This window comes from Hakea prostrata, chromosome 4 (assembly GCF_041222555.1).
Source record: "Hakea prostrata isolate BN-2017 chromosome 4, UWA_Hpros_2, whole genome shotgun sequence".
In the NCBI taxonomy this organism is placed as follows: Eukaryota; Viridiplantae; Streptophyta; class Magnoliopsida; order Proteales; family Proteaceae; genus Hakea; species Hakea prostrata.
The window spans coordinates 8570072-8592462 of NC_142603.1; the positions used below are offsets into that span (position 1 = coordinate 8570072).

At 36.7% G+C, this 22391-nt stretch overlaps 3 protein-coding genes and 1 long non-coding RNA gene across 4 annotated transcripts; all 4 read left to right on the forward strand.

Annotated features, from left to right (window-relative positions):
• On the forward strand, nucleotides 1-2339 carry LOC149017612 (WEB family protein (DUF827)). The gene is made up of 2 exons (XM_089154195.1): nucleotides 1-319; nucleotides 1600-2339. The coding sequence occupies exons 1-2, from the start codon at nucleotides 170-172 to the stop codon at nucleotides 2092-2094; spliced, it is 645 nt and encodes a 214-aa protein (XP_089010321.1). The 5' UTR covers nucleotides 1-169; the 3' UTR covers nucleotides 2095-2339.
• Nucleotides 2340-12979: 10640 nt separating this feature from the next.
• LOC149017613 (putative aquaporin TIP3-2) lies at nucleotides 12980-14767 on the forward strand. The gene is made up of 2 exons (XM_089151934.1): nucleotides 12980-13108; nucleotides 13182-14767. Exons 1-2 carry the CDS (start codon nucleotides 13023-13025, stop codon nucleotides 14011-14013), a joined length of 918 nt encoding a protein of 305 aa, XP_089008060.1. The 5' UTR covers nucleotides 12980-13022; the 3' UTR covers nucleotides 14014-14767.
• Nucleotides 14768-19574: 4807 nt separating this feature from the next.
• Nucleotides 19575-20234, forward strand: LOC149017614 (uncharacterized). Its single transcript, XR_016172971.1, has 3 exons — nucleotides 19575-19647; nucleotides 19773-19905; nucleotides 20000-20234. It is a non-coding gene; the product is annotated as an uncharacterized LOC149017614 (long non-coding RNA).
• A 155-nt stretch (nucleotides 20235-20389) lies between these two features.
• On the forward strand, nucleotides 20390-20752 carry LOC149017615 (uncharacterized). Its single transcript, XM_089153026.1, has one exon. The coding sequence runs from the start codon at nucleotides 20390-20392 to the stop codon at nucleotides 20750-20752; it is 363 nt and encodes a 120-aa protein (XP_089009152.1).
• The last annotated feature ends 1639 nt before the right edge of the window (nucleotides 20753-22391 follow it).

Here is a 22391-nt window from a genome sequence, read left to right on the forward strand (position 1 = left end):
CTCTATTTCTTTCTGATCATCCTCTTCCTCAGAGCAACACATATATAAATCAAAAAGTGGTCCTTGTCGTTAATCACCTCTGCCCTTCAACTCCTCTTCTCTCTTTGCGTCTCTCTCACTGTATATGCAATAGTTGTATCTTCACCAAGACACTGCAACTGACCAGAAAATGGCCGCGGAGACTGAAGAAGCAGGGTTGGTGGTGACGAGGAGGGCTGAGATTGATACAAGGGCTCCCTTTCGTTCTGTCAAGGAAGCCGTCATGTTGTTTGGAGAAAGAGTTTTAGCCGGCGAGGTCTATGCAAAACAGCTCAAAGAGGTAGGTCGATCATTAGTAGTCATGCTCTATTGCTGTTCTCTCACCCATCTACTCTCTTAATTACTATAATGAATATTTTTCTTATCCCTATTTTAGCCGTTTTCAATTCTATATTGTTTGAACTTCCATTAGCTCCTCTTTCTAATCTAACATGTTTAAAATTATAAATATAATGATGGTTTCGTTGCCAGAGAATTGAAAATCTGAGGGTTATTTGGAATTGGTCATGATAATTTGTTCAAAATCTTTTGGGTTGAAAGCTTGTCTGGTATCAAAGTGCGTTTTCTCCAAATCTGTCTCTTTTATTATGTGTATGAGTATAGTGGGTTGCACTTAGCAGTGAGTTCTCAAGTTGGAATCCTTTATTTATCGGGATAGAGGTTTATACTTTCTTCACACCTGGCACCACATATTAAGAGGAAGATCTCTCTCACAATCAAAATCAAAGGTAACTTCTATCTTAATATGTGGTGAAAAAGTTCTCAAGTTGGCTTTATTTATCGGGATAGAGGTTTATACTTTCTTCACACCTCGCACCACATATTAAGAGGAAGATCTCTCTCACAATCAAAATCAAAGGTAGCTTCTATCTTAATATGTGGTGAAAAAGTGTTACAAGTAGAGGATTCGGACTGAGTTCTCCATCCATAAGTTCAAGTATGTGGTATTAGAACGAGTTTTTTTCTAGTCTAATCTTGACAAGGAACGATTTGGGTCATATATATCTTTGTATAAAAACATCAACACACTCAAGAAAAATCAATCATATAGGATACACAATGTTGAGAGACTAGAATCCATTGCACTATAGATTCTATGATAGATTCCTAGAGTGTCATCTTGTACAAGGCATGACCGGGATGCAAAATTTAGAATATAGTATCACATTGAACCCCAGTACCCAGCCTCTCCAACACAATTTTATCAACCTTAACACACTTAACAAGAAAAAATAACTATTTCTTTACGGATAGGCCTTTAATGTTGCTTGCCCTCTAATCCAAGTTTCGAACCTTAATTTGTAGTTGAACACTGGCCATGATGCTTCTCTTATCTGAAGAAACTCCCCTGAAGCTTCCTGTTTAGTACTAAAGAATCCATCTATGATGACCAATCACCTTACTTTGTTGAATGTTGTTGAAGGGTTGTATGACACTATACTATTAATTAAGCACCGAATATCCAATTTCAAAAATCAAACCAAACCGGGTTCGATGTCAATGACCTGGTTCTCTGCTGCCATGTATTTTCTCTAACTGAACTTGGATTTGCTCTATTAGATTCAAGCAAGTGAAATCGGTAATGGCAAGTCCAAGTTAGGAACGGTTACTGCCGAGCTTGAAGAGACAAAACAGAGCCTTCAAAAAGCAAGAGAAGAAGGTATGATGATGGCCAATTGTCTTACTTCTCTTAGAGAAGAACTGGAGAAGACAAAAAAAGAGCTACACCAAATGAAGGTGAAGGAAGCCCAGAAGCAACAAAGTTACGCAGACATAGAAGACCTCAAGTTCGTCGAGAACGCTATAACGATTGACATTGAGACACCAAAAGTTAAAGATGAAGGGCAGGAGTTCCAGAAGAGGAGATACGTGAAGTTTGCTAGTCCCCCTTCACTGGCTCAGGTTGTGAGCCCCGAAGGTGTTGAGGTACTTGACAAACAATCTTCTTTGAAGAAGAAGAAGAAAAAGCCCATTATCCCTTTAATAGGAGTGATGTTTTCTAAGAAAAAGGGATCTCACCAGGATGGTTCAGCTCCAAAAACCCCTGTTCACTGAGAGACTGGGAGAGAAAAAAAACCCTCGATGTAATAACTGTTATCCGTTTTCTTTTTTTTCTGTTTTTGTTTTCCACAATTATTTTTTCTTCTTTCAATTCAGTTAGATTGGGATTTAAAAGCTCATAGTGTAATTAGCAGGGTTGAGGATATGTTGCTTGAGAATGGACAAATTAATCAAATAAAATGTCATGCATTGGAGATTAAAAATTTCCCATATTGTTTGATAAGTTTATTTGATCGAAAAATCGATGACATAACTAAATAAGGAGCGGAGCTAAGCATAATCCGTTTTGTCTTCTCTTGACTAATCTTCTAGAAGTAGCTTATATATTGAAAGGAAGATCTTACTTATGAGGCACTACCATTTTACTGTGAATATAGTTAAACCTTTTTTTTTTGGTGAAGGAATATAGTTAAACCAGTATCACCATTTTCATTTTATTTTTCATATATATTTGATTTTGCCAACTATGTTTTTGTGAAAGTTTCTTTTCCCAACATGAGCGGGTTGATTCACCAAATACAATACCTAGTTGCCAATCATGATTAGATCTTCAAAATTTATTAATTACACGAAGGGACTCTAACAGCTACCAACATATATAGCAACACTACGGAATTTTATCAGCTCCATGAAATCATGAACCATCCATTTCCCTCTAGATGAATGACACATGTTCATCACTCATATCAAAAGGTTTAGATTAAATTAAAATAAAAAAAAATATCTATCTACTAAGTCTTACTTCAACCTTTGAATGTAACGGATGGACATGTGTCCTTCATCAAGAGGATAATAAATGGTCTATTGTAACAAAAATCTGCAACACTACTCCATTGAAAATCAAACATGCAATATCGATGCGAGACATATCATCTAGCCTCATTTACAGAGTTCTCCGTTCTCAAACTCATTCCCTCCCTCCAATTTTTTATCAAGTTCAAGAAATGGACAATCTTTTTCTCTCTAGATGAGACATATTTTCATTAACCAAATCCAAAATTTGTGGTAAAATTTAAAGGATAGAAAAGAAATTTATTGACCCTTGTTAGTTGGATGATTTTAATTGTAACTACCCAAGAGGGTTTAAGTTTAAATTTCAACAAATTCAGGGCATCTCTTTAAAACAGGAAAAAAAAACATGTACTCTAAGAATAAAGCCTAGGATCCTATATCTTGTGTCCCTATTTACGTTTTGCTTTTCTCTTTAGGTCCCTTTTCAGGCAGAAAGAATATTCATTGCGAAAAACGAAAGCAAAAACTCCTCGGAAGCATCAATAAAGCACAAAAATGGCAACCCAAACAAGAATCACCTTTCCCAAAAACCATGAGCAAAAACACTTTGACTACTTCAGTCAACAGAACTCATTAGCCAATAATATTTGATTTCTCTTTTACATGCTTCCAAAAATCTGAACGGCGGGCCACGGATCATTCGGTCCAGGCCCAGTAGAAACAACGATCTCGGGTTCGAATCGGTATTGGGGAGCAGAATCTCTGGATCGGAAACGGGGATTCTGGGCAATTCCAAATCGGTGGGTGAAAACGGATGAAAGATGTAAAGCCAAAAAACAAAAACAAAACCGATTTTTCGAATGTAAATCAAGGTAAAAGTGTGCCGATCCAGGATCCGGTGCCGGTTCCTTCCTGAGTCTCGACTGTTTTATAGGTTGAAACCCAGGTTCGAACCAGAAGCAGAAAGAAAACTAACTACACAGTTGCTTGATCCCTTTCGAAACAGAAAGACCAGATCACTGAAATTGCACTCTTGTGGATCATTAGAGAAAATCTAATAAACTTCTACGGAAACGTGAGAACACAAACACAAAAAACCATATCCATACAAGGATCGATCCTCCCTCATCAGAACAAGGAAATAGTATTCTTCAATCCATGCTTTCTCTTGATGAAAAATTATATAAAACATGTCAAGCTTCTGATCATTACTACATACGGTGACCACACAGAGGCAAAGTGGACGATTTGTTGAAGAACTCTCAAACTTGAGCATCAGATTTCCGGCTTATTTCCTCTTGGAACGATTTGTTGAAGAACTCTATGCAGTCGGCAATGGCTTCAGGATAGTGCGAGTTTGGTGAGTAGTGATAAGAGCTGCATGAAGTCTTGGGAGGGTCAGGTCCGTCACCGGCTGGTCTCTGCCGTTTGACAGCAGATGCTGCCGATGAACTTCTAGAGGGAAAGGATAAGATTAAGCGCATGAAGATCTTTCTAAAACGATTGAAGAGCTTCATGGCTGAGAGGTTCAAGTTCAACCTTGGTGAAACCCTAGCTGCAGGAGGTATATGCCAACCTTGGCCTTCTTCACCTTCTTCACCCCTTACTTGTATCACGAAGCTCTCTCTGTCACGAGCCCTCAAGTTGTACATGTCTCTCAATCTTTCTCTCTCCCTTTCTCTCCCTCTCTCTCTCTCTGTGTCTGAGCTTACAAGATGCTCCTTGGGAAATGTAATGTTATCATGGATGTCGTTTGGGTGATGGAGAATTTGAAGAGAACCCATATGCCCAAATCATTGAAGGGGGGCTTCTCATGTCTCATATCTGTCCCAAAATATTACTTTAGTACTTTAGTTTGATTGTTCATCTTCTGCTAAAAGTGGTTAATCACTGACCCTCTTTGCTCCATGATGGACCCTTGTTTTAAGAGTCTTATGTCAGAAGGAGAACTAAACTAATATTGCCCTTGTTTTTGTTGATTAATTATACATGTGCAATCATAGTTTCAGATTAGTCTGTGATTTATTAATTAGAAAATTTTGGTTTTCTCCCCTTCTCTCTCTGTTTGTTTGATGATGTTGATTGTAGGGTGATGATCTGATACATAATACTAAAATGTTTAGATTTTATACAAGGATTTGTAGAGAATGAAAATCTGAAATGATGTTGAATAGAATGAAAATTGAAAGTAATAATCACGTAATATACACCAAGACTTACATAGTTCAATAAGACTATTTATGTATACCATCGAATTAGATCTTCTCCATACATGAGAGCATATTACTGAAATACCAATGTAACCTAAAAACAGTTCCCCTCATGAACTACTCAACCCAAAGCCCACTTGGATGCCTTCTAGAACTAAAGATTAACAGATGTACACAAGGTTGAACCAATTCTTCAAGGCTTCTAAACCATTTTAGAATTAACCTTCTAAATCAAGTACTGATTAAATACAAGATTTCATACCCCACTAAGAGATTAGATAGATAACAACAATTGTTGTTTCGTGGACGGTTGTTCATTGTTGTCGTAAGCTTAAGATCACAGAAGTAGCCTTTTAAGATCGCGGAGTTGGTGTGGATTTGTAAAGCCTAATTTTTATGGTCGAGCTTTATAACCAACCCATAAAGGCATGACTGTCTTTAAATCCTGTTCATGTACCTGAGTGATTACGGTGGGACAGCAGAGCTTTTAAGAACAAGAGATGGAATATTTTTTGTTTGTTAACATAAATAAGCAAGCAGAGGAAAAGAAAATGTTTCTCACGCCTTGAAAAAAGATGAGGAAGATGAACCTGAAATAGATTTCTAATGATACATTCAGTTTAGTAGTTGTTCTGGTCATCATTTGGTAAGACGTAGAAAGAGAATTATGTCTTAGGCCTGTCTTCCAATAAATTAAGCTAAATAAGATTACTTTGAGCATGGAGGGGAGGATTCGTCAATCTCATGTTCTTGCGTGATATGATCTTGTTATTTTCTTACTTGTTCTGATTTGCTCTAGAAACTAAGCCTTGATTTGTAAGTCGTTTCATCAACCTATACTAGTTTGATGAGTCAATCCAAATCATCAGTGATTACCAACAACCATCTTTCATTTTGCTGAACCATCCCTAGATGATTTCCCGTGGGCATAATGACGCCTAGAAGGACCATTATTGAATGCATATTTCAAGAATCGAAACTCACTTCTGTATGATGCTTTGTCACCTAAAGGTTCAACACTATGTGAGACATAGTGATTATAGTCTAGAGAAACGATATCCATACCCATGTAGCAGGCTAAGTACATCTTTTGGGGGGACTCTATGGATGGAGCAGCTTTTTTGAGGGCCTTGAGGCGTTGGAGACTTGGGAGTAACCAGAGCCAGACGATTAAACTTAAAACTCCAGCTCAGACTGGTTTCTGACAAGTTTCTTTTTGGTGCTAGAGCCCACATTGGGTCAGCAAGGAGGCCCACTGGGCTATTTAATGTTATAAGAGGGAAAAGCAACAGGCCCACGGACCGTTTGGAAATGAACTTTTGCCTTCCATAGAGGTGGTTTCCGAAGATACTTTTATTATAACATTACCTTAACAACCACCTTATGCATTTGTTCCAAGAAAATCCCTTCTAAATGTGTGTTGTGTAGGAGAAGTCACGATAACAACATCCGATACCAATTATTGGTTTTCACCCACACTATCTTAGAATATGAGCAGTAATGCACAGGCCTATAAACTCCATTCTAGAGAATTCTCTTCAATTAGCTTGGTATGAGATCTTATCTAATGTAAACCAGAACTATGATACATAATCAAATAACATCTGGCTATCATCAATTTCAGCCAGGGGCAGGATCAAGATTCAATATTAGGGCTAAAGAATGTTAGTCCGGAAGTATCAATATTTTTTCGCCACACATATTGTGTGGATCCTTATAAGACTCATTGGGGTCTCGCCTATGAATTATTTTATTATATTAAATAATAGGCCCACATATATTTTGTGGGGCCCACACATATTTGACAAAAATAGGTAAATTATTGATAATGATATTTTTATCAACAAGATATAAGTAAATTAAAGCATAGTAAAAAAAAAATGTGACTTCAACCGTAAAAATACAAACCAACTTTTTTTTTTTAGGTAAGAGATGCAAACTATGGTAATTAGTTACCTTACTAAGACATTTTATTCACAATATAAAATCAAATAAAATTGCAAAAGAAATAAAGAAACAAAAAATATAAAATCAAATAAAGAATAACAAAAAAAAAAAACAATAAATAAATAGAAAAAGATAAAGAATACCTAATTGTGGAGAATATTTTTTCCAAATTTTCCTTAACCCATGCTTATAGAAATGGAAGAATAATAGGAAGAAATAAACGGAAGAAAATAAATAGGAAAAAAAGAGGAGAAAAAGCCCCCTGAATCCCATGGGGAGGTCTTGGGTTCGCACCTATCCAGCGACGTTTCATTTGTAGCATTAAAAAAAGCACCAGTACGAAGAAGAAGAAGAAAAAAGAAGAGAGTGAAAATATGAGAGAATAAATAGGGATTAAGGAGTTAGTTTTTAACTAGAAATGACATTTATACCTATTATTTTACCTTTAAAAATTGTTACAATATTGAGGGGGCCAAACAGTGATGTTTCACATGTGAGAAGAAAAAAACTGGAAAAATGAAGGATATTAATATAAAAAATGAAAAAAATTAAAAATATTATAAAAGAAATTTAAAAATCTAGGGGCCATGGCCCCCCGACCCCTTAGTGTGTCCGTCCCTTATTCCAGGTCTAGCCGTCTAAAGAAACACTAGTTCATGGTCTCAAATCATATTGCTAGGCTGCAGTGAAAATTTGGAATATAGATCCTCTCCACCCAACCTGCCTGTAAAACAGTTCTCTCACACTCACATGCAATAATAAAACCCACACTCATTGGTTTTTCTATATCAAGAAGGGTAGTGTGAGTCCCACTTTCATAGAAGTGTGAGAGGATGGGCTCTTTGTCTAAGTTAAATCATCTAGCCTCCATGATTCTATGCCAAAAATGTAACAAAGCATGCTCTTTGGATTAATAAGAGCTAACCTTGAGGACAGGAAGTCTAATTCAACGCGTGGTCCACCACCACTGTTCAAAAATCCAATGCTACAATTCCAAAGCCGACCAATCAACCCTTGTGACTATTCTTCCATCAAGAAATTAGTGTCACTGCACATAAACTGTTTGACAAAACCACCTGCTGTTCTTTTGTAGGTTGGTCGGTTGATGAATTGAATAGTAAGTATGGGTAATGCACATGTAACCATGTGACCCTTATTCTTACCACTCTGCTCGAGACAAACGCCAAACCAATGCCATCCATTTCTGCTTGGCTCCATAACTCAAGCACCAGACAGACAAGTCCATAAGCCGCCCAACCAAAAGCTTAACTGTCATTGACTTCAAGCTAAGCTTCACTTCATCTCTCCTTCCCTTTTTTTTTTTTTTTTTTTTTTGGTAATCTCATCTCTCCTTCCCTTGCATGCATGTGCTTCTGATTCACAATTTCAAAGAGAGACAAAAAAATAATTCAACATAGTCTCCAAAAGAGAGGACCATTGGACCACCTGTACATGTAAGAAAATCACTAACAGATTTCACAATGGGGCTGCTCGATGCTACTTCTATATTTGGTTTGAGTTGGCACTTGGCATTAGATGAATCGTTCAAATATTTTCTTAATTCCTTTTCCAGGAAATTTTCTTGGTTGTGATGTTGTAGGATTAAAGAGACAATACGGTTCTTGATCCCCTTCCCCTCGATCTTCTTCATGACCTAGACTTTCTAAATCCATGTTTCCTGCCAAATTTTCATAATAAGCAACCCATTCAAATAATAGTATTGCCAAAGCCTTCAAATCGAAGTAGTTTGGGCCATTTGTTATTATTTTCGCTGGACCAGATGGACCATAGTTTAAATACTCCTGTTCCTTGTCTAGGGGTCTCTGGTCTGTACAATGTATTTGTAGCTGAGACAAGATATATTAATATTTCTCTTTGATTTTTTTTCCTAATGACAGATACCATTTTGTCATATATTGATGGTGCACTTTTCTTTTTCTTTTTTTTTTTTTTTTTTTTTTTTTTTTGGTAAAGAGGTGGTGCACTTTTCTACCTCACTTGTTCAAGAACCCGAGATACATGTTAAAAAATGGTAACACGTCTTAGATGACCCACCAATGATTATTTTATTTATAAATTAAAATAGGTAGAATGAAATTTTGTTATAGATGAAAAAAATAGAAGCAGCTAATTATAGAAAAAAATTTCTCTTATTTCGATGGCTCTTGATCCATGCAAAATTTATTTTTGTTTTTAAAATATTTTTAAGTGCGTTAATTTATTCACAATTCAACCATGATTAGAGGACAATCAAAGGGTTTATATTATTTAAATAATGCTACTTGGGAAAAATAATAATGATATAAATTACCAATTGCTATAAATTGTTGTTACTTATTCCTATGATCTTTCCCAATACAGACCTATTTTTGAGCAAAAATTAAAAGAAAAAAAGTAAAATAAAATAAAGTAGACAGTACAGTTTGACATGACAACCAGTTTTTAAATATTGGTAAGACAGTGTTTAACCAATTTTGATTCTCTTGAATCATATTAACACAATAGTAACTTTCTTATTTCTCATTCTCACAAATGATTTGGTGTTTACTGATTAGTCTGAAATAACTAAAGACTAATCAGTCAACCCCAAATCCCTGGTAGCTTTATATATGAAAAGGACAACTATCTAAGATGAACCTAAAAAGATTCAAAATCTTGAGGCATACTGATGCGTCCAAAATCCGCTCAGCCCTTAGATTGCTAATGAATGACTTGCAAAACAAAGTTAGACATGGCTTGACCTTAGGGTCAAGAGACCACTTCTAAATGCTAAGTAGTTGGAACACCATAGAGCTCTGACAGGTTGCAGAGCTTAATTGAGAGATAGAATGGAAGAGGAACGATCGAGTTACCTCTGTTGAGCATAAGGCTTTAGTTTATATAAGATTTACCTCCCTTTCTTGACCGTCGGATTAACTCATGATCCTTCTTGGTGGTCGTCCGATTGTAGGATTTTTCCCCTTTTCTCGAGGGTAGAAGTGGTTTTCATGATTAACGCGATTGTCCACTCCTCAAGGTCGTTGTAACCGTGTATAACTCTATCACGTATCCCGAATTTCTCGAGATCGTGATTATCCTTGGAACCATAAAGTTCCTTCCTCATCACGCTACCATGATGGCGAAACCCAATCCATGATGGGCGAACGCGACTGGACGGCTAAACCCGACTGGATGTCCGAACCCAACCGTGTGGTCAAGCCGTCTTCGACCGGGGTCAAAGACTGAACCGAAAATGAACCGGGTTCAAAAAATATTTTATCCCCATCACATACCAATTTAGTCGAATCCTTGAAATTTACACAATGAAGTATTTATCTTTGCGAATTTCACTAACCCTTTTGTTGAATTTAAAAAAAAAATAACATAAACCAGACAAAGCAAGGTAAAGTAGTAAACGCAAAATAACTCACATGGTCCACGCGGCCTATTTGGGTTTTAGTTTTAAAAGTCCTTTTTCATTTTCCTCTCTCTTTGTTGAACATTTAAGATCGGTTTAGATAATGGAAGCATCTCGCACATAAATCGATAAAAAAAAATTGGTATGACACGTAAATCGGTAAATCCATAAATTGTTAGCTTAGTACGAAGTTAGGAACCAAATTAAAGAATTATGTAAAATAATTAACCGAGCAAATGCAAACCAAATGAAAAGAATTATGTAAAGCGAAGCCAAACTAAGCCAAACCGAGCCGAGCCAAGTTGCATACAGTGTGGATTACTTCTTTTAAATAATCAGCAACGTTATTAGATTCCTTCCCCAGTTTCCTTTCTTTCCTTTTAGTCATAGAAAAAGCACAAACAAGTGATTCCATGATTAAAAGAAGCTGCAGCAGCTGCAGAAGAAGAAGAAGAAGAAGAAGAAGATGGGGAAGATGAAAGGAAGAAGAAGCATGAAGAGCTCCTTCTTTTGTATGCCAAGACTCGGAAGTCACACAACGGTTGACGACTCAACTCGTTTATCGCCGATCTCTTTGTTGGATCGTTTCCGTGAAGCGGTCTTCCGTCTTATAATGATGTCCGCTCTCTCCAAGGCCACTTCTCATCAGCGAACCGCACCACCCAATAAAGCGCCGGCTTATTATCCGCCGGAGCAGCACCACAGTGAAGCCGTTGCTGATTGTATAGAATTTATCAAGAAGAAATCAGGATCCACCACCGACGGCAGCCGTGATTCTACTGCTAGTAGTTCTATGGATTCTACCGATCAATCTTTCCGGCTATGCCCGTTATGTGATGATACACAAACGGTTACTGGTTAGTTAACTGTTTAACTGTATCTTTGGCCTTTGCATTTTAGTTTTCTTTGTTTCCAGCTGTGTCCGGCCACCGGTGTGACATGTGACATCACTAGTATACATTGTATGAAGGACTATACAATATTGTTTCTTTTTTTCCTTTTAATCTAATGTGAAAATTTTTACAAGTCCCCAAAAAAAAATTTAAAAGTTTGTCTCAGGAAATTGTCATTGATATTTGTTTAAAATTTATTTATGAGAATCTTTTGTACCGGTTGCAAAATAAGAGGAGCTTGAAATGTTCTTAATATTTGGTTGTAATTTATGTATGTTGTTTTTTTATACATGTACTTGGATGATTGCATATGGTTATACGTAACTTTACATCGAAATGATTAAAACCCCTTTTTTTTCGTATGTAATCCATCCGAAAGAAGAGAAACTAAATATTTGGCCAAAAATCAGAAGAGAAACTGAAGAGCATAGTGACTTCAAAATTGGGGACCATTTCATCCAAAAAAATATAACCTACTTTTCTTTATAGTTAACTTCAATAGCATTGATCATTGGGATTAAAATGTCTTGGGATAAGTTCTAAAAGAAAGTACAATAAATATGTCCTTATCCAAACTTGGAGGGACCAAGATTAATTGTAGGTCTCATGGGCACAAGGGATATAATGAAACATTACTTCTTGGCTTCTAAGTTAAAATTTTGAATTGATAAATTGACAATTTAACAATAACACAATTTATTCTCTCATTCCATTGGTCAAAAATATAATTGAGTTGCAATTATTTGATGGGATGCCAATGATGGGTTAGTCAAGTGGTTAAAGACCCGCCATCTCACCCCATAGTAACAAGCTACCTTTCCAAAAAAATTATTTGATGGGATAATTACGATTAGATTGGCCTGTTAGTTGAACTCCTGACATAGTAGCCGTTATCTAATTCTTGACTTTTGTAATTATATAAGGCAAATGTTACTACTTGTATGAGCTCTCGTTCTCAATGATCTTTTTTTTTTTTTTTTTAAATTTTAATATTTTATTTAACATCAACTACGATTAATCAACAAGTCCAAATCCTCTCCACCCAACTTATCCATACACTCAAACACTCACACTCACATAAGTGTAAGCATAGTGAGTATAAGTCTCATACTCATGTAAGTGTGACTATATAAATTGTATAAGCAAGTTGTGTGGAAAGGATTCAAATTCTAGATTAGCATAATTAACTTATTTATTTATTTGTTAAAGTAGGATCAATTCAACTTTGAAAGTCTTGATGTTCATCGTTGACTGTCGGCCTTGAATACCAATTTTGTAAACTCTCATCAAGATTCAAGAAACATTACCATGGATCAATAATGGATTCTTGCCTCTCCTAGATTAACAAAAACTGTTACTTCTTAACTTTACGTGGTTGAGTTAATTGGTGAAAGACTATTATCTTATAACTTATTGGCCACATAAGTGGGCAGACCACAATTTAGGCCCAACTTAAATGAAAAACATGAAAAAGAAAAACTAAAAAACAACATGAGTTATATATACATGGCTTAATCCATATAGAAGTGTTCACAATTTATTGTTTACAACTGCTTCCTCCTACTCCACCAAGAAACACATCATAATTTAAGTAATGAATCACCATCTTCTTTGCCTTTTAATGCATCCTATCTATATTTTCGGTCAGCCATTCAATTTCTGCCATCGATTCTCTCTTATATTAATCCCTCGATCAAGCACACTCAGTGAACTCTCAAGAAAGCTAAAAGTTTTCCTGGTAAAATGGCTACAAATGCTGTGGTCGCCACTGATGAGGAAAGTGTCTACCACAAAGTCCAAGTTCAACCTTGCTCATCTTCTACACCAAGGCAAGTAAATACTCGCTAGCTCTACTGTTTATGAATCAAACGCTTTGGAATTAATTGATATGGGTTTATGCAGGTTGGAAGATGATGGAAGGAATTCACAAAAGCCTAAAATCTTGAGCACAAGGTTGGGATTAGAAGAGCTCTTTTGCTTGCAGGTTTGGCAAGCATCCGTAGCAGAACTTCTGGGAAGTGCCACTTTGGTTTTTGCGCTAGACACCATTGTCATCTCCTCCTACGAGACAAACATACAAACACCAAACCTCCTAACAGCAGCCCTCGCCACCCTCACCTTCACAATTGTTCTCCTCGCCACCTTTCCAATCTCCGGTGGCCATGTCAACCCCATCATCTCTTTCTCCGCCGTGCTCATCGGCCTCATCTCTGTGTCTAGAGCTATCATTTACATGTTAGCCCAATGCATCGGTGCCGTGCTTGGCGCCTTAGCACTCAAGGCCGTGGTCAGTAGCAAAATTGAGAGTTCCTTCTCACTTGGTGGTTGCACCCTCAGCGTCATCGCACCAGGCCCAGATGGGCCCATTACTGTAGGCATTGAGACAGGCCCAGGACTCTGGCTTGAGATAATATGCACGTTTGTGTTACTTTTCGCCTCTGTATGGATTGCATTCGACCATCGCCAAGCTAAGGCCCGTGGGCCGGTTATCGTGTTTTCGGTTATCGGTATCGTTGTGGGGCTGTTGGTGTTTGTGTCGACCACGGTGACGGCGAAGAAGGGTTACGGTGGTGCTGGAATGAACCCCGCACGGTGTATTGGGCCGGCGATTGTTAGAGGGGGACACCTTTGGGACAGGCACTGGGTCTTCTGGGCCGGCCCAGCTATTGCTTGTGTAGCGTTTTACGCATACACCAAGATCATACCACGTCAACATTTCCACGTCCAAGATTAGCTCTGTTTTTATGTCTACTGCACCACCTTCGTGTAGACAATGCGAAACTAAAATTATGGCTTTTTTCTACTCAAATAGTGGGCCGTTAATAAGGCCCATATTATTAATAACCCATTTCAGGCACCGTTTCGTGCTGGATGCCATGCCCCTAATATGAAACGCATTGGATCGTCGCCATGCCCATGTGGTTTTCATTTCATTGTATTTCAGGCACCGTTTCGTGCTTTTTTTTACTGAGATGTTCGACGGGACAGTTGGTGAATGGGACCCACTGATTTCCGGATGACATGCACGATTTATTCTTGGGCCAGGATGTCGGTGGTTTAAAGAAGGGCAAAAGAAAAAAAAAAATCAGCGAATCTATAGTGCATTCCGTAGGTCTGAAGGTTTTACGTCGGGGTTGGAAGTATCTCCCGTGGATCTGGAAGCTTTGTTACTGCGAGAGTCTTGTGTTGTTGGTCACCGTCGGTGTCTCTTTGTCGTGGCTGTTGTGTCAGCCCTTGAGGCGTGTTATCTCTCCGCCCTTGTGGCGTGTCTATGTCCGCTTTTGTGGCGTGTCGCCTCTTTGAGCGTTTTTTATGGAGGATACGTGTGTCGTATTCCTTGTGTTTAATTGTTGTTATGTTTGTTACAACCACTTTTCTAAGGGATTAGCTCGACCCGTGCCTTAGCCTTGATGACCTTGTCTATTGCATGTATGACATTTGGTCACTTTCCATTCCCTAGTTCGAATCGAACATTATGTTCTCATGCATTTATCTTTTGTATTTTTTTATTTTCTTTGTTGTGTTTGTATTTTCTTTTCAGTTCATGAATGAAGCTTTTACCAAAAAAAATTGTTGGTGGGACATTCATCAGTCTTGTGGGCCCGCTCAACTATATAAGGTCATGCCACGTCATTAGTACAACGTGCAAGAGATTCGTAATGGTTCTCTTCACCAGCGTTCACAGTTCACACACAACAACCACCACCAAAGCCCGGGACACGCCAGGGATATGGTGGCACATCCGATATATATTATTCCACGTGAAAGGTTTCCCAAGCAAAGTGTTGAGAATAATGTAATCATTCATTTCTTTCTCTCATGGTTCATGCCCAAGAGTGAAGGGTGAACTACCACATCTTTCTCCTTGCTCTCACCCTGGGATAAAGAAGTAATTTCATCTTTGACTCACAATAAACAAAAGACCCATTTGATAGTTTACCTAAAAATAGTTTTTTGAATTTCTTATTTTCAGAAGTAGAAATACAATATAAATTGAAATTTATGATTTTTTTTTCTAAAAGAAATACATTCTGACTATTTGTTGTTTCATCTGTTTTTTGAATCAAAATTTAAATCTGGATTGGATTTAAGTGAAATAGTTTTAGAAGAGGTATTTAGATGACAAATTTCTTAAATTTATCACAATTTTCAAATTTGTTTTAAAAAACAGATTTTACTGTGTACTGTTTATACTTCCTAAACATGTTTTATAAAATAGTTTTGTTCTTAAAAGACTTAAAATTGTTTCTGGTCTTTCCCAAAGTAAAAAGGCTTTGTGCTTGAAAATTTGAAATGCCAAAGACACCCTGAATAGAAAACTGAAATTTCATTCTTAGAAAAATAAAATAAAATTTTATATTTATTTAAATCTCGATTTCCCCATACATGGGAATGCTAAAGTATCCAAAGTTCTTGTGAAGATGTAATCTCGAAATTTTTTTGGTAGGTAATGGGTAGGTTCATTTGATAGACTATGTCAGTTATGATATCAACAGCCAATTTGCAGCATGGATCAAGTTTGAAAATGTTGAATATTCAACATAAAAGTAGATTGAAAATTTCATGAAATCCACTATATGAGATAATTGTAAGATTTTCTATTACATGTGAAATTCCCATGAAAGTATACGACATGATGAAGAATGCGTTTTTCTCTTACCGGTAACCAAACCAAATAATAATAATATTTTGTGACTAAGTTTTAATTTTTCAAAATCTTCAGCCAAATGTGAACTCTTTTCTTTGACAAAACATAAAATTAGTGTACATTAAGAATGTGGTGGGCCGCTTGAACGGAAACACATGAAAAATAAATAGCTATACTTGTAATTAATTAATTAAGTTACACGATATAAGAAGTTAGATAGAGAAGAGAACAATTACGAAAAACGTCTTATCCAACGTTAACTCCATCATTAGCCTTAATTATCACAGCCATGCAAGTGAAGCAATGAAAGAGTCATAGTGATCTTGATCATAGGGTTGACAATCACACGCTATGAGCCACTTAATCAACTGTTGAGACCAAAATGAACCCTGATTGACCCCCCCCGGGGTGAGGTCCATTTGTCCAACACCACCCACTTCAGATGTGGCATGGTAACCTCTGCAAATCAAGTAGATTTTATCCTTTCTGTTTTACATCTTTGTGCTTGGCCATGGTTAATTAGTTTATATTGTGTCTAATTGTTTTATACAATATGAGCTTCATTGATTGTATTATTCTTTGATTTAGTTTCTTTATTAGTTTGTCATTAAAATTATTATGTAAACTGGCTAATGTGGGCTAATAGGAAGATCTAATAAGTTGGTTTATATAAAAGATGTTAGGTTCATCCTCTAATTCCTAATACATCATATTATTCTCTACACATAAAATGTTCCATTGAGCCAGTTAGGGAGGAGTATTCAAGAGGAAAAATATCTAAGTATAATCATATAATCAACCTTGATCAATCTCAGGTTCGTTCTTTGTGAAAGACCAAAGAAAAGATTCTACTGTTTTATCTTCAACAAATTTTACATAAGGTATATTTCATCATCTTGTATTATTATTATCATAATTATTTTTATCAAATCTATGTAATATGGCTAGATTTAATCTTACAAAAACAACAAAAGATATTGAATATTCGAAACACAGGATTCAAAGAGAGATACATATAAATATCACTCGTAATTCACGTTGATTTTTTTGTCTCACTATATATATGTATATTCTTTGCTTGGCACATACAAACTGCAGTGTGAATCTGTGATAGAGTATACAAATCAAATCTTGATTTGTTGCTTAAGAAATTTCAACCAATGGCAACTGTCTATTAACTTAGAAAAAATATAAGATAGTTTGCAAGTCGTCCTTCTGGTTGCTGCTTGTTTGAGTTTACCTTTTATTGGTTCGGTCTGATTTGCTTCTTGAATTACGAAATTAACTAGCTAGGCCATGGAGCCACCTCTGAATCTCAATCCTCTTGAGACCATCTTCATGCAGACAAAACTTCTAGATTATTAGTTTGTAAACGTTACTTGATCATCATTAGAATAACGTATTTAGATAAAGCGATTATTATATGTCATTATTTAGTGTGATCATTTCTCATATGCGTTATAACTTATAAAATACTCAATTTTTTTTTTTAATGTTAAGATAAAATAGTCAAGTATATCGGGATATAAATTTTTTATTATTTTTCAAGACCCAAAAAAAAATTCAATAGTAGAATATTCAAATTTTAAAGTTTGAATTGTTTTATATTTTCTAGAAAGAGCATCAATACGAAAAGGGAGGGCATAAAATCCTTGTGTATAAAAATTAAATTTGAAACAATTCAAGAAAGAATGATCTACAAAATGAATGGTCACATTTTTTATAAGATCTACTTTATTATCAAGAGAATACAGGGTTATCTTGGGTTCGCACCCATCCGGCGACGCCTATATTAGTAATATTCTCCCCCCCCCCTCTTAATAAAACTCACCGGCTACCAAGAAGAAAAAAAGAGAATACAGGTTACTATAACTAGTAGCCACACTTTATCTCTTTTTTGGTAGAAAAGAACCAGACTAAATATTTTTAGAAAGACCTCTTGTATAAAAAACTACTTAGATATAGTTTTTTTTTGGAATGAGGTTCATCTGGGCCAGCTTGCGTGCACCATGACTACATCCTCAAGGCGTTTTTTATATAATTAATATAGGCGGGGCTTCGCCCTTAGCACCGAGGAGACTCGAACTCTGACCTCCTATGTGGAAGCGTTGGGCTTTGCCAACTGAGCCACCCCTCGGGGTTACTACTTAGATATAGTTGTTAAAGAAAAAAAACATTCATGGATTACCTCCTTCGAACCCTTCTATGGACGGTCATTAAGGTCCCATTATTAATCATGGTAGATTTACATAATGTAAAAATTTTTTGGTAGGTTAATTCCTCTTAACATTAGAGAGAACCTAGGTTGTGAATGTGTTGCAAGTGCAGTGGTGACAATCTTTTATGTAGAGGTAGTAAATTCCAGGAGATCATGGATTCAAATCTCTCCGGCCTTATCGCAGCTTCCCCTGTCCCCCGGACCTATGGACCCCGGGCCGAAGTTGATGAAGGTAAATCAACATATGTGAATTTCCTTCTAGTCACCCTTCACTCTTCTTATATTTAGGGCCAAGTGAGTCAGCCCACCCTTATCTTTGAGGGTGGACTCGGGTTGGATTTTTGCTAGGTATGAAGTAGGCCGGGCTTGAGCCCTAAACCAAGCAACAGAAATACAGAATTTAAGAGATCAGACCAGATCTCAACACCTTGAAACGTAACAAATCTTTTAAGTGCCATGTGATTATTATATCGGTTAATGAAAATATTTCCTCCATTTATAAAACCATGAACTGTATTGTTTTCTAGTTGAGATTCACAGCATTATGAAAAAGAAACTTGAGATTCATAGAGATTACACCAAAAATATCTCTTCTTATTAAGGAAAAAAGTGGGGTTTACAATGAGAATTGATAGATAAACCTTTTCAATGCTCTCTTCACTGCTCAATCCATAAGGTTTCGATTTTCTTCTCATCTTTGAAGGTTTGACAAAAAAAAAGATCCATCAATTTCGTGGTCAAAGTTCTGTTTTGTAGAGATATTAGACACAGGATTTATGAAAAATGACCTTTTGTCACATCTTTCATGTGGCATTTAGGAGTTGATGTTATATAAAACGCAATATACAATCAACTGAATATTATTTGTTCCAAATTGAAATAATCTTGCAAATTTGTTTTATAAATATTTAATTAAGGTGATGAGTAATACGAAATCCATTACGTGAGATGAGTCATGAGTTTAATGTCTCCATCGCATGGATACGCCCGAATCATAACCTAGTTTTCCTTGAGCATGACCTAATGAAGAAGACATTGTTGTGCAAATCTTCTTGTTATTATTTTTGGGGGGAGAAATGAGTATTTCTTGAAAGTCAAGAAAATAAAAATCATATACTTCTCTCATGAAACCAAAAACCATATAATTTAGTCCTCAAACAACAACCGCACCTCATACCATATATGAATTAAATTGCCGGCTAATTATATATATATATATATATGGTCGTGGGTTCGACCTTTGCGGACAGCATTAAATTTCCAGTATTAAAAAAGCACCGATACAAAAAAAAATAATAATAATAATAAATAAATTGCCGGCTACTTATATATATATGGTCATCTTTGTTAAATAACGAACATTCAAAAAGCACAGAACAACAAACACTCGGTGCAACAAGCAAAGTTTACAGCAACAAAACAATGGACACAAATGTGGTGATTGTGAACGATGAAGAGTGTCCCCCGTACTCCCAACTTGATTTCTGCAGATGTAAACCCGGGTAAGTTGATACTTGTCTCTGGTTTTGCTTTATTTGTGTTCTATCTTTGGTATAAGGTTTTGTTTCTTCATTTTTTCCCTCTCTTCTTCTTCCCCAACCTTAATACATCAGCTTCACACTTGCAGCACAGAAGTATTTAATAAGAGTGTAGATGATGATGAGAAGGAAAAAACAGCTACCACTTCGAAAGAAAGGTTTAACAGTTTCATGCACAATTTGGGTACAAAGATGGGAGTTGAAGAATTTACTTCTTTAGACGTACGGGCAATTAAACTAAAAATACGGTGTTTTTTATTCTTGTTGAGAAACTCTCACTGATCTTCTTCTTGGCCTCATTTAATTTATGTTTCAGATGTGGCGAGCATCAGTTGCAGAACTTGTGGGTATGACGGGTTTGATATTTGCAATGGATACTATCGTCATGGGCACCTTAGAAACTGACACACAAGGATTACCATTCCTGGTAATGTCGATTCTCATGGGCATCGCCCTCTCGGTTCTTCTTCTTGCCATCTTCCCAATCTCCGGTGGTCACCTCAACCCTGCAATCTCCTTCACTGCTGCACTCGTCGGAATGATTTCCATGACTCGAGCTTTCATTTACATTATAGCCCAATGCATAGGTGCCACCCTCGGCGCCCTAGCAGTCAAAGCCGTCATCAGCAAAGAGATCCAAAGCAACTTCATGCTCGGAGGTTGCGCCCTCAGTTTCACATCAGCTGGTTCAACCAATATTGTATCAATGTCCACAGCTCAAGGGTTTTGGCTCGAGACCTTGGCGATGTTCGTGGTTCTCTTCGGCGCCTGTGGTATTGGATTCAACCGTAGCGGAATATTGGGTCCAAGCCCTACTTTTGTGTTCTCGATTATAGGAACCATGGTGGGGTTGATGACATATACGACTTCTACTGTGACGACAGTGAAGGGATATGGTGGTGCAGGAATGAATCCTGCACGGTGTTTTGGACCAGCAGTTGTTAGAGGGGGGCTACTGTGGGACCGGCATTGGGTGTTTTGGGTGGGGCCGGCGGTAGCTTCTATTGCATTCTATGTTTTCGTCAAAGCCATACCAAGGGAGACTTTCTTCCCCAAAAAACAGTTCTGATTACCTCCTTCGCAATGCATGAGGCATGCCATCAGCCCATCATACATAAGTTGTTGAATTCATCGGAAAACGTGTAACACATTTGGATCCATTGACTTTTTAGTATTCTTTTTTTATTCTTTTGTTTTTGGGGCATTCAAAGTCATCAATTTTGTTTACCAAAAAAAAAAAATTCATCAATTTTGATGGATTCCAATTTGTTTCTACATTTGTATAGGAATCTTCCACCATGAGGAATGACTTTAATGGTATTCCTGTTTACCAAGAAAAATGTTTGGTATTCCAAACAAAATCTTATGGTTTGATTGAGAGTGAAGTTTATTTCTTGGACTGTTCAATTGAGTAATTTAGATAAGATTGAAGTTTTTTATGCTGAAATGTATGATGCGTGGATAGATAGAGACTTCTTTTTATTTTGAGTATTCTACAAATGAAGTTTATTTCTTTGTATTTGGGAACTAATCTATTTCATCGAAGGACTAGTTCAAAAAATCTAAGTGGTTTCTTGAGCAAATGAATTCCAAACTTGCTAGTTGGAGGGCACATTCTTTTTCTTTCTTTTGCTGGCAGATCTATCCTTGTTCATTTTGTTCTTCAAGCTATACTGACCTCTATACTAGATGTAGGGTTTTTTGTTCCCCGGGGATTTGTCATAGGATTGACTTAATTGGCCAAAATCTTGGCTTTGACATACGAGTAATGGTAAGAAGTTGACTCTTGTGGCATGGGATAAATGCTGCTTCTCTAAGGTCGAGGATTTAATGTAATGGAGGACTGTAATATGACACTTCTGAAACAAGGTTAGTGACGTTGAATTCAAAAGACTCCTCGTGGATCCAAATTCTTTGTGCAAAATACTTTCCTCAATCATCTACTTTTTGATCCACAAGCAATGGCTAAGAAAGGATATTGGGATTGGATCACCTTGAGAAGCATTCTACCTATTCTTGCAGGAATGTTCTTTAAGAGGATGGAAAATCAAGATGAGAGCTTCTTCTGGTATGATCCATGGGTCCCATATGCCTCTGATCATAAACTTGGTACCTTTGATAACAATCCTCAATCGAGGAGTTCCAGTGTTGCAGACATGGTTTGAAGAAGATTTTACTTAAGATTGGACCTTAAAACCTCTTTCCAGCTTTAGCATCTAATTATGTGCTCTCTTTAAAGTTACAAAATACTTCTTGACTCATGGATTTCTTTGGTCCCTTCAAATGGAACTTTTACAACTAAGCTTGCTGGGAAGGCTTTACTTGCTTTGAAACTTTCTAATATCAACCACGAGTTTTCTTCTTGGTAGAGGCTCTTTTAGAAATTTAACATTAATCATCCTAAATTTTAAATGCGGGAATACCAATTAAGATCATTTTATCTAATTGGTGGACTTCGATGACATCTCCTTGTGTCATTTGCAGTGATTGTGCATAATCCACTTGATGCATCTTTCTTTCTTGTGAATGGACTAAGTAAATCTGGGCAGTAGGATTTTTGGAATTAAAAACTCAGTATCTCTCAGAGATCATTGCTTCAGTTGTGCAATTCTCCATGTTCGAAGATGAAATGAACATGGTGGACGCTTCATTCCCAGTTATTTCTTTGGGCTACATAGATGCTAAGTATTTTTTTTGGAAGATACGCT

What these genes read in the sequence shown, in the direction of transcription:
- LOC149017615 (XM_089153026.1), top strand. Translation starts at nt 20,390, where the DNA reads ATGTCCACAGCTCAAGGGTTTTGGCTCGAGACCTTGGCGATGTTCGTG.
- LOC149017612 (XM_089154195.1), top strand. Translation starts at nt 170, where the DNA reads ATGGCCGCGGAGACTGAAGAAGCAGGGTTGGTGGTGACGAGGAGGGCT. An exon ending in ATGCAAAACAGCTCAAAGAG is followed by an intron (nt 320 to 1,599) that starts GTAGGTCGATCA and finishes TTGCTCTATTAG; the next exon opens with ATTCAAGCAAGTGAAATCGG.
- LOC149017613 (XM_089151934.1), top strand. Translation starts at nt 13,023, where the DNA reads ATGGCTACAAATGCTGTGGTCGCCACTGATGAGGAAAGTGTCTACCAC. An exon ending in TGCTCATCTTCTACACCAAG is followed by an intron (nt 13,109 to 13,181) that starts GCAAGTAAATAC and finishes GGGTTTATGCAG; the next exon opens with GTTGGAAGATGATGGAAGGA.